Source organism: Neoarius graeffei, chromosome 9 (assembly GCF_027579695.1).
Source record: "Neoarius graeffei isolate fNeoGra1 chromosome 9, fNeoGra1.pri, whole genome shotgun sequence".
NCBI classification, from domain to species: domain Eukaryota; kingdom Metazoa; phylum Chordata; class Actinopteri; order Siluriformes; family Ariidae; genus Neoarius; species Neoarius graeffei.
The window spans coordinates 62351910-62365702 of record NC_083577.1 but is presented as its reverse complement, the minus strand read 5'-3'; the positions used below and the strand labels follow the sequence as shown (position 1 = coordinate 62365702).

General features: G+C 44.4%; 1 protein-coding gene and 1 long non-coding RNA gene across 2 annotated transcripts in view; both read right to left on the bottom strand.

The window, feature by feature from the left end:
• Positions 1-4590, bottom strand: part of agps (alkylglycerone phosphate synthase) — a 68281-nt gene extending 63691 nt beyond the window's left edge. The window contains exon 1 of the mRNA XM_060930045.1: positions 4346-4590. Within this exon, the coding sequence (XP_060786028.1) occupies positions 4346-4524 (179 nt within the window). The 5' untranslated portion in view covers positions 4525-4590. The remainder of the gene's footprint in view (positions 1-4345) is intronic.
• Positions 4591-6254: 1664 nt separating this feature from the next.
• On the bottom strand, positions 6255-9470 carry LOC132891308 (uncharacterized). The gene is made up of 3 exons (XR_009655306.1): positions 9277-9470; positions 7680-8346; positions 6255-6397 (listed from the first exon to the last, which is right to left on the bottom strand). It is a non-coding gene; the product is annotated as an uncharacterized LOC132891308 (long non-coding RNA).
• Positions 9471-13793: the final 4323 nt, after the last annotated feature.

Here is a 13793-nt window from a genome sequence, read left to right as displayed (position 1 = left end):
GAAATTTATCTTCTTGTAATAAAATTGAAAATCACACGTCAAAGTACATCATCTGTTGCATGTTTGTTTTCATTTGTATGGAAGCTCGGCTATTAGGTAGGACCTAATTTTATATTACATTAATGACATTTACCAGACGCTCTTATCCAGAGCGATGTACAACATATCCAGAGCAGCCTGAGGAGCAGTTGGAGGTTCGGTGCTGGTGGTGTAGTGGTTAGCACAGTCGCCTCACAGCAAGAAGGTCCGGGTTCGAACCCAGCGGCCGGCGAGGGCCTTTCTGTGTGGAGTTTACATGTTCTCCCCGTGTCTGCGTGGGTTTCCTCCAGGTGCTCCGGTTTCCCCCACAGTCCAAAGACATGCGGTTAGGTTAATATGGGACGGCCTTGAGTGAGGCACCTAACTCCCAACTGCTCCCTGGGTGCTGTTAGCATGTCTGCCCACTGCTCTGGGTATGTATTACCCCTTTTCCACCAAATCAGTTCCAGGGCTGGTTCGGGGCTGGTGCTGGTTCACAACTCGTTCAACTTGCGAGCCAGCTGAGAACCAGTTTGCTTTTCCATAGCTCGCGGTGCTAAGGGAAGCCACGTCGTTACGTCGCTACATTTGCATAAACCTTGGCGCGAATATCGAAGCAAAAACAACACGGAAGAAGCAGCCGCAGCAATAATAATAATAATAATGGATGACTTCACATTTGTACAGCTGCTGCTTCTCGTCGCTTAAAAATGGCGATCTTTCGCGGTCTTGTTATTGTTCTTAACAACTCCGCCCCCCCGCTGATGTAAGCGGTTCTTTCCTCTGGCCCAGCAGAGAGTTGGTGCTATAGCCTGAAACCGGTTTTTCTGGCCCCAGAGCCAGTTCTTTGTCAGTGGAAACAGAAAACCCGGTTCCAAACTAAGCACTGGCCCCGAACCAGCCCTGGAACTGCTTTGGTGGAAAAGGGGCATATGTGTGCTCCTTGCTCATGTGTGTGTTCACTGCTTCAGATGGGTTAAACGCAAAGAGGAAATTTCACAAGCGCGTGATGAATAAAGTTGTGCTTTCTTTCTTCAGCCATTCCTGCTGATCCAGGGAATTGACCTGGCAACCTTTTGGCCCCAAAACTGCTTCTCTAACCATTAGGGGTTGTTTTACAATCAGGGTACAAAGTTTGTGTCACAGGGGTCCAAAATTCAAATTGATTCAAACTGGCTCTTGTACCAGTTTTTAAGTGAAGGACAAGTTAAAGAACAGATAGGCATGTGTAATAGTTTGTATTATAACAAGATTAAGTGTAGCTTTAAGCAGGGCTGGGAGAAACAAGTGAAGTGATTCTCGGAGAGGACATCTTTTTGACAATTCAGAATCCACTACTTCCATAGTGCTTTTAAATATAAGGCTGTAAGCTTTGTGTTAGTTGTCTCTAATATTTATGTCCCAATATCTTGACCACATTTTTAGGATGAAAATAATAATTTTAGATATGTTATTTTATATTGAAAAATTAGCTGTCTCGGAGAGGACTTTTTTTTAAACACAATTACATACTAATTTGATCAAAATAGTCTGAAAACTTACTGGCATTCAACATTAAAACTTAACTATGTTTCCAATGATATGGAACCAAATATGTGTTTTATGGTATAAAGAATGATTTAAGTGCATCCCTTTTGGAGCTACCTGTGGTCAAAAAAGCACTTTTTCTAAATGACACGAGTAATTTTGCTAAATATGACATATATTGCCATACACTACCACTCAAAAGTTTGGGGTCACTTTGAAATGTCCTTATTTTTGAAAGAAAAGCACTGTTCTTTTCAACGAAGATCACTTTAAACTAATCAGAAATCCACTCTATACATTGCTAATGTGGTAAATGACTATTCTAGCTGCAAATGTCTGGTTTTTGGTGCAATATCTCCATAGGTGTATAGAGGCCCATTTCCAGCAACTCTCACTCCAGTGTTCTAATGGTACAATGTGTTTGCTCATTGCCTCAGAAGGCTAATGGATGATTAGAAAACCCTTGTACAATCATGTTAGCACAGCTGAAAACAGTTTAGCTCTTTAGAGAAGCTATAAAACTGACCTTCCTTTGAGCAGATTGAGTTTCTGGAGCATCACATTTGTGGGGTCGATTAAATGCTCAAAATGGCCAGAAAAATGTCTTGACTATATTTTCTATTCATTTTACAACTTATGGTGGTAAATAAAAGTGTGACTTTTCATGGAAAACACAAAATTGTCTGAGTGACCCCAAACTTTTGAACGGTAGTGTACATTCACCAAAAATAACATTATCACCATTTTTTTTTTTTGCATGGTAAATAGAGCTATCACAGGGCTACAATAAACAACCAAGTTTATTTAGTCAAGCCTTTTGATATTGAAGATAAGTGTTAAATGTGATTTTTAGCTTGTGTACCCTGATTGTAAAACAACCCTTAGGCTCCCTCATATCTTCATCCTATTTTCATGCTCGGTTTGTGTCAATCAGCTACAATACAGATCTTTGTGTAAACGGTCACTATAGAAAGGACAACTTACAGTATTAAAGGATGTCAACCGTGCAGTTGGAACTACTACCATAGCTGGCGTTAAGAGCTTCAGAGCAGGTCATGATATTTTTTAACCATATTAACATGCCATTGTTGTGTATTATGCCTGATGTCAAGACTCTCGTCTCTGCGAGCCTACCACACAGACTTAATACTTGTCATTTTTAGGGCATACCTAACAACCTGTGTTTTCTCCCCCCCCCCAAATCTGTCCCTCTGAGTTACATGTCGGTCCTGGGATTGAGATGCTGGCCTCTTCTGCCCCTCGGACCTGCTTGATCCATCCTGGTGCCCTGTGTCTGGTTGGAGTTTTATCGCATCGCTCCTGTGGAGGACGGCCCCATATGGACAGTTGAGGGTTACACCTGGAGGACGCTCTGGACTCTTACAGTAACGCTTTTATGGCTGAGGACTACAGTTAACTTGCTAACTTTAGGACTGCAGTTGTCATGAACAGTTTTGAACTCAAGTTTCCATCAATGAAGAGTTACATCAACGAAACTGACTTCTTGTTAAAACTGTTCATGTGAAGGCCTCTGCATGCTCTTGCGACAAGGCTTTCGCAGATAGCTTTTCGCAGACAGTTGTAATTTATCGTTGAGCGGGGAGTAACAGGCGTGCGCGATGTTATTCACCGCCACTACGCAAGGGGGCGCAAAGTCGCTAGGAGTAGTTGGTGGGTGTGGTTAGTGGAGTGATTATCCTCTGGTTACTTATAATGACTAGAACTGGAGTCGTATAGATGTACGTACTTCCTCGATCAACCGCTCTTCGTGCTGCTCCATCTTCGCTCGTGTTTTTAAAAATGGCGGTCGTGAAAACAAACCAAACCGGGAAAGTAGGGAAGCGGAAGTGCGTGTACAGCAGATGTAGAGTGGACCAATCAGAGCCCTCTTGTCTGCAAGGCGGTCACAATTTTTGGGAGGTGCGCGCAGAGCGTCTGCGGGGGGGCTACGCAGACGCCATCTGCGAGGACTGCGTTGTCAGCATAAATTGGCCTTTATAGTCATGCTGTCTGTTGTTGCCCAAATGAGGATGGGTTCCCTTTTGAGTCTGGTTCCTCTCAAGGTTTCTTCCTCATGTCGTCTGAGGGAGTTTTTCCTTGCCACAGGCTTGCTCATTGGGGATAGATTAGGGATAAAATGAGCTCATGTTTTAAGTCGTTCAAATTCTGTAAAGCTGCTTTGCGACAATGTTTATTGTTAAAAGCGCTCTACAAATAGACTTGACTGACCAATCAGATTTGAGAATTCAACAGTATTGTGGCATAAGATGATGTACACTACTGTGTGAGCAGCCCTGGTTTACAATGCAACAGGTTTAGAGGAAGGGCGTGGAGTGAAAAGTCTGCTCACTGTTTCCTCTGAGTGTCAGCTCATTCGTTCAGCTTTCTTCTCCATGGCTGAAACAGAGACAGAGAGCTGTGTCTCCACCGCACCCACCTGCCAGCATGAATGAACACGTTGTTTGGAGACAGCAGCTCTGTATTCTGCTCCCTCAACATAGCTGCTACTATTACTACTCCCAATCCAGCCCACTGGCATTAATCACCACATGGCTAAAAAAAAAAAGTTATAACATAATAGTTAGCCAAACTACTAACGCATTCCTCTTTCTCCTGGACAGTATGAGCATTTTAAACAAACCTCCGCCAGCTGGGTCGAAACAAAAAGGGCTGTTTAAAGTAGAAACGCCATTTACAGTAGTGCAAACGCTAGCTAGCTCGTGTAGCTAAGCTAAGTGGAGTGGAGTGGAGTGGAGTGCTCCCTCTGTTGCCCCGCATCCCTCCCTCACTCACTACTTACCTTCTTTTCGGCACCGCGGTCACTTTAGCAGCGTTGGACCTGGCCGCCTCGGCTTTACACTCATGCGCGGATAACGCCGTGTGTTCATTCTGCTCGGTTTTCTGCAAATGGCCGGCTATAATGCTCAGTCTTTGTCGCGCGCTTCTTTGGCGCTCGGAGATGTCGGTGTTTGACGCCATGCTGCTTCCGTATTTGCGGGCCGGAAAGCGGTGCTCTGTCAGAGGTCAGCCCGCTCCTAGACGGGTGTAGGAATCCAAATCACGTGACTGCTCCCTATCCCAGTGCACTACTTAGGCTATGAAATAAGGGCGGTTGCACTATATCGAGTGCACTCTCTGATCTCTCAGCGAGCCGTTTGTGATGCAGCCACTGTGATACCGTGTCCACTTCTTTAATCGTCCATGTGAGTGAGTGAGTAAATCTTGTAATGTCATAATTTATCACAAATACAAAGTAGTGTAACCTTATTTTGGAGGGAAATTGTTTTGAACTAGTACAAAGGACAGACAAGAGGAAATAAAAATTCGAGGTAAGTGGATTATGATCATGTCACTTTGTAAATCAGAGGCCCACTATCACCTCCCTGATTGAGTGTTGAGTCATTTGGGGGAAATAAATACTTTGCAGTTGATGTAAGTAGGTTTCACTCATTTTAATATCCAAAAGGATGTCTATTATTATTATTATAAGAGTGAACTTCAGTAAGTCCTCACTCCAGTAGCTCACATTGGCACCATGCACTGGGAAAACTGGTTTCATTCATCCATCCATCCATCCATCCATTATCTCTAGCCGCTTTATCCTGTTCTACAGGGTCGCAGACAAGCTGGAGCCTATCCCAGCTGACTACGGGCGAAAGGCGGGGTACACCCTGGACAAGTCGCCAGGTCATCGCAGGGCTGACACATAGACACACAACCATTCACACTCACATTCACACCTACGGTCAATTTGGAGCCAGGAATTAGAAGAAACCTTTATTTGTCACATGCACACTTCATCTCATCTCATTATCTCGAGCCGCTTTATCCTGTTCTACAGGGTCGCAGGCAAGCTGGAGCCTATCCCAGCTGACTACGGGCGAAAGGCGGGGTACACCCTGGACAAGTCGCCAGGTCATCACAGGGCTGACACATAGACACAGACAACCATTCATGCTCACATTCACACCTACGGTCAATTTAGAGTCACCAATTAGAAGAAACCTTTATTTGTCACATGCACACTTCAAGCACAGTGAAATTCATCCTCTGCATTTAACCCATCTGAAGCAGTGAACACACACGCACACACAGCCAGAGCAGTGGGCAGCCACACCAGAGCGCCCGGGGAGCAGTCAGGGGTCAGGTACCTTGCTCAAGGGCACCTCAGCCAAAGGCCGCCCCACGTTAACCTAACTGCATGTCTTTGGACTGTGGGGGAAACCGGAGTACCCAGAGGAAACCCACGCAGACATGGGGAGAACATGCAAACTCCACACAGAAAGGCCCTCGCCGGCCGCTGGGTTCAAACCCGGAACCTTCTTGCTGTGAGGCGACCGTGCTTACCACTACGCCACCGTTAATTAATTAGCCTAACGTGCATGCTTTTGGACTGTGGGGGAAACCAGAGTACCCGGAGGAAACCCATGCAGACACAGGGAGAACATGAAAAACTCCACACAGAAAGGCCGTCGTCGGCCATTGGGCTCGAACCCAGGACTACATCACTGTGCCGCCCTGGTTTCATTCATATTTGAGGATATTAAATTGCATGCCTGGATTTCTCTGCAGGTGCGAGTGAAACTTCTCTGCTGTACAATCTGTAGTTTGTACGATGATGGAGAAACATGAGCTTGATGTTTGCTGGAGTACCTTAATTACTGCAGAAATGTCACAATTCCAGTCCAAAAAGCCATAAATCCATAGCAGCATGTCTTTTATTTATTTCAGATCTTTTAACAAAAAAAAGAGCTATATTTATCATTCATCATTCATCTTCAGTCACTGTTTTATCCTGGTCTGGGTAGCAGTAGATCCGGAGCCTCTCCCAGGAATGAAGCAGAAATAAACCCTGGATGGGATGATACAGACCATATGAAGAATCATAAATATTTTGAACCTAGGCATCATACAACCCCAATTCCGTAAATTTGGGACACTGTGTAAAACATAAATAAAAAACAGAATATGACGGTTTGCAAATCTTGGAAATCCTTCATTATCTGTAGCCGCCTATCCTGTCCTAGAGGGTCGCAGGCAAGCTGGAGCCTATCCCAGCTGACTACAGGCGAGAGGCGGGGTACACCCTAGACAAGTCGCCAGGTCATCGCAGGGCTGACACAGAGACACAGACAACCATTCACACTCACATTCACACCTACGATCAATTTAGAGCCACCAATTAGGCTAACCTGCATGTCTTTGGACTGTGGGGGAAACCGGAGCACCCGGAGGAAACCCGCACAGACACGGGGAGAACATGCAAACTCCACACAGAGGCCGCTGGGCTCGAACCCAGGACCTTCTTGCTGTGAGGCGACAGTGCTAACCACTACACCACCGTGCTGCCGCTTGGAAATCCTATATTTCATTAAACATGCCCCGTCCCAACTTTTTTTGAAATGTGTTGCTGACATCAAATTCAAAATGAGCATATATTTTTCAAAAAAACAGCAACATTTCTCAGTTTCAACATGTGATATATTGTCTTTGTACTATTTTCAATGAAATATATGGCTTCCAAGATTTGCAAATCTTCACAATTTGTTTTTTATTTACATTTTACACACCGTCCCAAATTTATGGAACTGGCGTTGTATTTATATTTGTAGCTGGCATCAAATATTTGTAATAAACCTAAAAGCAGGAGGCTTTTTGAGAAATAATTAATCTGCTCTTTTGGTGTTTAATACAGCAAAACTTTTAAGTCTGCACATGAATGGCAGTAAATTCCCATATGTGCTGCAGACATGTAGTCTGTTGCTAAACACATATTTAATCTTTTCCATATGATGTCTACAAAATTTCACATTATGATCCAAAAATTTCAAAGAAAAAGTACTTGCGGAATGAGAAAATCGTGTAAGGTTTCTGTTCATAATGATTTAATTCTTTATGTAATCTATTAACGAGAAAGGGGAATAATCGACATTCTAGCTCATAGCCACTCTGCACGTCTAACGGCTAACAAATGTGCTTAGTAAGTACAGGTGTCTAACAAGAATGCCCACTGTCTTCTGAATGTAGTACGATTTCTTTCAATTATATTAGATTTCAGTTCTGAAGCAGGAAGTGCTATTTGGTTGAGTATGTTAAGCCTTGCAGGTGTGGCGAGCTCCATCTCCTCTTGTTACCTGGGCTCTTCTGAAGAGTTGTGCACCTTTGACCAGGCATGCGCAGATCTGAGCAGAAGCTGCTGTTTTACACTGGATCAGTATCCATTACCATCCCGACCATTCTAACCTTAAAGCATTTTGCTCTGAAAACAGCATAAACAGTCAACATCATTGTAGTCTGCCTCCTGTGGATCTGGATGTATAACAACTCGCCACAAACACTACACACTGGCTTTTTAAAGCTGCTAGGCCACATAATGGTCCTTTTACTCACAGTCATAAGTGCTATAACCTCCCCCACAGTCAGTGTCTACATTTGTAGGATGATCAAGAAAATCAATTAGTGTAAAATAAATACTAGTCTTTGTGTTTCAAAACATGTTTTTGTGCTTTATTTTAGGTTAATATTACAATGCATGTGTTGCAAGTAATCATAACTAAGTGAGACAACTTTGTTTGTGCATGATCATTGAAGAAGAGACATCAGGGGGCTTGTGTGGTGTTGTTCCTCCCTTCCAGATGTAACGTTTGTTTCCTCCAGGCCACAGCATTAAACTCCCAAAACAAAGTTCTGTAATGCACTGACTGCAAACAATTAGAGCCAAAGTGTATCACAGAACTTTACTTGGAAAGCCACAGAAGAACTCACTAATCCTCTCCTCCTATAGGACTTCTCGTCTTCCCGCTGTCAGAATCAGAGAGGTAAAAGCACACGTTAGATTCCTCTAACTCATTCAAACTACACGGAACATTTTTCTCCTTACCTAGTAATGATCATGTACTTTATCAACACGGTCCTGAAAACGAAACGAGCACCTTAAAAGCAAGATATGGTAATAACCATTCTCTCAGTAGGATATAATCAGTGGGATGGAACAAAGCTAGAAAGTAAAATATGGCTGAGCAGGAGTTCAGAGAGGCCTGTAATGATGGTAAAAGGCTTATCATGATCGTAAAGGGAATTTAAAAGATGGTAAAATGTCTACAGTTGAAATGTTAGGTTCATTTGAAATCCCCCCCCCCCCTTCATATCTACATATAAAAGTTGCACACTGGACACATATGGGTTCATGTTTACATAAACACAAGGTCTTTATATGTAATAAAATTAGCAGGAGTGAGAAATGAAACTGTGACTCGACCTGAGAATGGTTCAGGTTTATTTTCAAGGCTCAGCCTTACCTTGATTCAAGGTTGTGAAGTGAACAGTCATAGCAGGAGATAGGTAAAACAGCTGACGTGTCTATTTGGTGCTGTGGTTAAGTCCACTATGTGATGAAAATCAAATTACTGGTTAATCCTGGAAAGGGTTGCCAACACTGTTAACGCGTAACTATTATAAACAGAACGCCTAACTGTTGTATACTAAATATTAACCCATAGGGGGGAAAAAAAACGCACAATACAACTCCAAGTAAAGACGTGCAGTTGACGAGAATGACATCTGCATGCAAGAAGTGAGTTTATCTACCCTAACCTAAATAAAGTATGAAGTATGATTTTCAAACAAAGTTGGTTATGTGTGCACTAGAAGAGAGAGAGAGAGAGAGTCAGTGTGTGTGTGTGTGTGCAGGTAGTTGACTTTCAGCAGAAGAGAGAAAAATGTTGAACATACCTGCTGGAGTTCAGCACAGCTGCAACTCAAATACTTTGTGCACGAGGTTAAATGCATTAAATGCAAAACAAAAACAAAACACTATTTGCAAGATATGGCAACCAGGATTAGTATATATGTCCGTCGCTGAGGTTTTCATTCCTTGATCTTTTTTTTTTTTTTTTCTTTCCTCGGACCAAGTGCTCTCTCAGGCGCCTCACCGCTGCCGTGGCTTTCTTTCCGCGTCGCGCGCACACACAGCTGGAAGAATGTCGACGTGGAGCTGCCAATCGTGAGCGCGCAAACACGGACGCGCTTCGGAGAGGGAAGGAGGGGGGTTCGCTTTTTGGTGTAGTTTTCAGTCAGGCTCATGGCTAAGTGGTCAGACTGGAGGTAGAGTGTGAAGTTCTTCGCAGTTACGTGTCAGTGAGCCTGTTGAAATGATGATTAAAATAGCCTGCTGCAGTAAGTAGTCTTTAGAGAAGCGCCACTCTCAGACTCCTCACTGGGACCATTAGCTACCATGTCGTAGGCCTGTGTTGCTTTTTACATGGTAACGTTGAATATATTGCACCTTTAGAATGATTTAAAGCTCATTAACCTCCTAGGGCCGGCACGGTGGTGTAGTGGTTAGCGCTGTCGCCTCACAGCAAGAAGGTCCTGGGTTCGAGCCCCGTGGCCGGCGAGGGCCTTTCTGTGCGGAGTTTGCATGTTGTCCGCGTGGGTTTCCTCCGGGTGCTCCGGTTTCCCCCACAGTCCAAAGACATGCAGGTTAGGTTAACTGGTGACTCTAAAATTGACCGTAGGTGTGAATGTGAGTGTGAATGGTTGTCTGTGTCTATGTGTCGGCCCTGTGATGATCTGGCGACTTGTCCAGGGTGTACCCCGCCTTTCGCCCGTAGTCAGCTGGGATAGGCTCCAGCTTGCCTGCGACCCTGTAGAAGGATAAAGCGGCTAGAGATAATGAGATGAGATGAGATGAACCTCCTAGGGATAAGCGGTCGCATGCGTGGACAGCACTTTATGGAAATTCGGAACAAGAATCCACATGTGGACATACTTTTTCTCTAAAAGTACATCTTATCAAAAGATGATGCTTAGTTTTTATTCTAATCAGGTTCTAATAAGCCCAAATAGCAAAGAGAAATAAAACATGCATGTAAAAAAACAGCTTGGGCCTTAGGAGGTTAAAGACAAGCTGTACCTTTAATTAGATTTTAAAGTAATCCTTTAGAGGTAAACTTCATGCACCATTCATTGCAGGTTACAATAGAGGGACCTTTGAGGTTGAGGACAAACAAAAGTACAGTCTACAGCCTACCTTTCCTCCCCTGAGAGTGTACAGATCCGTAGTGGTTAGCACTGTCGCCTCACAGCAAGAAGGTCCTGGGTTTGAGCCCAACGGCCGACGAGGGCCTTTGTGTGTAGAGTTTGCATGTTGTCCTGCATGGGTTTCGTCCAAAGCCATGCAGGTTAGGCTAATTCTTCTTCTTTTGGCTGCTCCCGATTTGGGGTCACCACAGCAGATCTTTCGTCTCCATTGCTTCCTGTCTTCCGCATCCTTCTCTACCACACCTGCCACTTTCATGTCCTCTCTCACCACATCCATGTATCTCCTCTTCGGCCTTCCTTATTTTCATGTGCCTGGCAGCTCCATTCTCAACATTCTCTGCATCTCAGTCTCATCTCTCTTAGCTTAATTCCCAAGCTCTCCACATGTGCTGTCCCTCTGATGTGCTCGTTCCTTATCCTGTCCAACCTCGTTACTCCCATCGCAAACCTTAACATCCTCAACTCCGCCACCTCCAACTTTGCCTCCTGTCTCTTCGTTAAGAGTACGGCCTCCGATCCATACATCACAGCTGGTCTCACTACTGTCTTATACATCTTACCTTTCACTTTTGCTGGGACTTTCCTATCACAAATGACTCCCGAAATCCTTCTCCAACTGCTCCACCCTGCCTGCACTCTCTTTCTCACCCCATTTTCCTGCACAGTTGACCCCAGGTACTTGAATTCACCAACTTTCTTTACGTCTACTCCTTGCATCTTCACTTATTCTCATCCCCATTCTCAATTCTCTTAGCCTGCAGGTTAAGCTAATTGGTGGCTCTAAATTGACCGTAGGTGTGAATGTGAGTGTGAATGGTTGTCTGTGTCTATGTGTCAGCCCTGTGATGACCTGGCGACTTGTCCAGGGTGAACCCGCCCCTCGCCCGTAGTCAGCTGGGATAGGCTCCAGCTTGCCTGCGACCCTGTAGGACAGGATAAAGCAGCTACAGATAATGGATGGCTGGATGGATGTACAGATACATTGCAGTGCCCTCCCGTACAATCTGTCACACGCAGATGACAAAAAAAAAAGTTTACACAAACTGCCTATTTTATACACGTGTGCAGCCACACTTTGATACTGATAGGCTACTGAGTGATGTGTGCAACAACAGCATTTCTCATAGATGATCCTAAAGTAAGATTCTAGCTGATTAAAAAAAAAAAGTGAAATTCAATATGTGGCACTTTGGGCCCAATTAAATTTTGACAAGTGAGCAGGTGACCAGTAGAGGTCGCAAGCTAATAGACAGAGAGATTCACAAGCACACAGGGTAGGACGTGATGTTCAAGGCCCTCATGGCAAATATTTGCCATCACTGCACCGTTCCAGCTTAGACAGAGGGCATTTACCTGGATCTGAAATCTGCTTTTAGCCTGTTGAGTCGCAACCAAGCAGATCTCTGAATTTTAGTTGTAACAGGGCTGATTCAACTCTTTAGCTGATAACCATGTTTTTCATGAGCTGAACAAGGCAGAGAGCAATGCTAGACTTATTCTAGCGCTCACGTTTCAGTGCTTCCTCTCATTCCACCCAGCTTCCCTATCAGAGCAAAGGGGGCATTAAAAAAACTGCCCCACACTTTTTTGTTTTGTTTTTTAAATATGGTATAAAGAATGTAACTTTATTAACAGTGTAATAGAACAAACAAACACATGATTACAATTAACTGGCATTAAATCTAGTGAAAAAAGTGCAACAGTTTTCCAACAAGTCAACTTTTATTTATTTACTTTTAAAGTAGAGCCTGTTCTTCACAGGTGTGAGGCAGTAATCCCCCAGGAGAAGAGTCCAACTTCCATCCATCTATTGGTGGTGTAAATGGTTAGCACTGTTGCCTCACAGCAAGAAGGTTCTGGGTTTGAGCCCAGTGGCTGACAGGGGCCTTTCTGTGCGGAGTTTGCATGTTCTCCCCGTGTCTGCATGGGTTTCTTCCGGGTGCTCCGGTTTCCCCCACAGTCCAAAGACATGCAGGTTAGGTTAACATGGGACGGCCTTGGGCTGAAGTGCCCAAGAGTGGCGGCGCGCACGTACGCAGCGGCTTTGCTCTCCTATGATAACGAACTAAATTGCGTTGTACATTTGTGCAGTGACAATAAAGACATTCTATTCTATTATATCTGTAACTGCTTATCCTGTGCAGGGTCGCAGGCAAGCTGGAGCCTATCCCAGATGACTACGGACGAGAGGCGGGGTACACCCTGGACAAGTCGCCAGGTTATCGCAGGGCTGACGCATAGAGACAAACAAACATTCACACTCGCATTCACACCTGTGGTCAATTTAGAGCCACCAATTAACCTTTCCTTTGGACTGTAGGGGAAACCGGAGCACCCGGAGAAAACCCACGCAGACACGGGGAGAACATGCAAACTCCACACAGAAATGCCCCCATCGTCCACTGGGCTTGAACCCAGAACCACCAATTAGCTTAACCTGTATGTCTTTGGACTGCGGGAGAAACTGGAGCACCTGGAGGAAACCCATGCAGACACGGGGAAAACATGCAAACTCCACACAGAAAGGCCCCCATCGGCCACTGGACTTGAACCCAGAACCACCAATTAGCCTAACCTGTATGGCTGTGGGGGGAAAACGGAGCACCCAGAAGAAACCCATGCAGACACGGGGAAAACATGCAAACTCCACACAGAAAGGCCCCTATCGTCCCCTGGACGCAAACCCAGAACCTTCTTGCTATGAGGCGACAGCGCTTAACCACTACACGACCTTGCCGCCAGAGTCCAAATTTCAATTTCATTTTACTGGCTCCTGAATAATTTGCAATAATGTCTGACATGCTGGTGATACATTTTCAGTCTAGTGGAGCCTTTGCCCTACTGCTCATTTTCTATTATATAATATTTAAGCGCATATATATATATATATATATATCAGAGTAATTCAGTAATCCTATAATAAATAACCCTGTCCGAAGGTTGTTCTTCAGGTTTGGTAGACTTCTTCAGCACAGACCTGGAAGCATTTACAAAAAATTTTAACATTTAAATCACATTTACAGCATAGCCATTGGACAATTCAATTCAGAAAATAGTTTGCACACGTCTCTGGTCGCAGAGCAAAAAGCCCCAGTCGGAAGTCGTGTCCTGATTGCGTATGAAGGTAGAAAGTGGGCGGATCCTGTTTCAGTCCAAACCGGGATTCTGATTGGCTGTTGGCGGTTCGGGGCAGGTCCATCAAATGC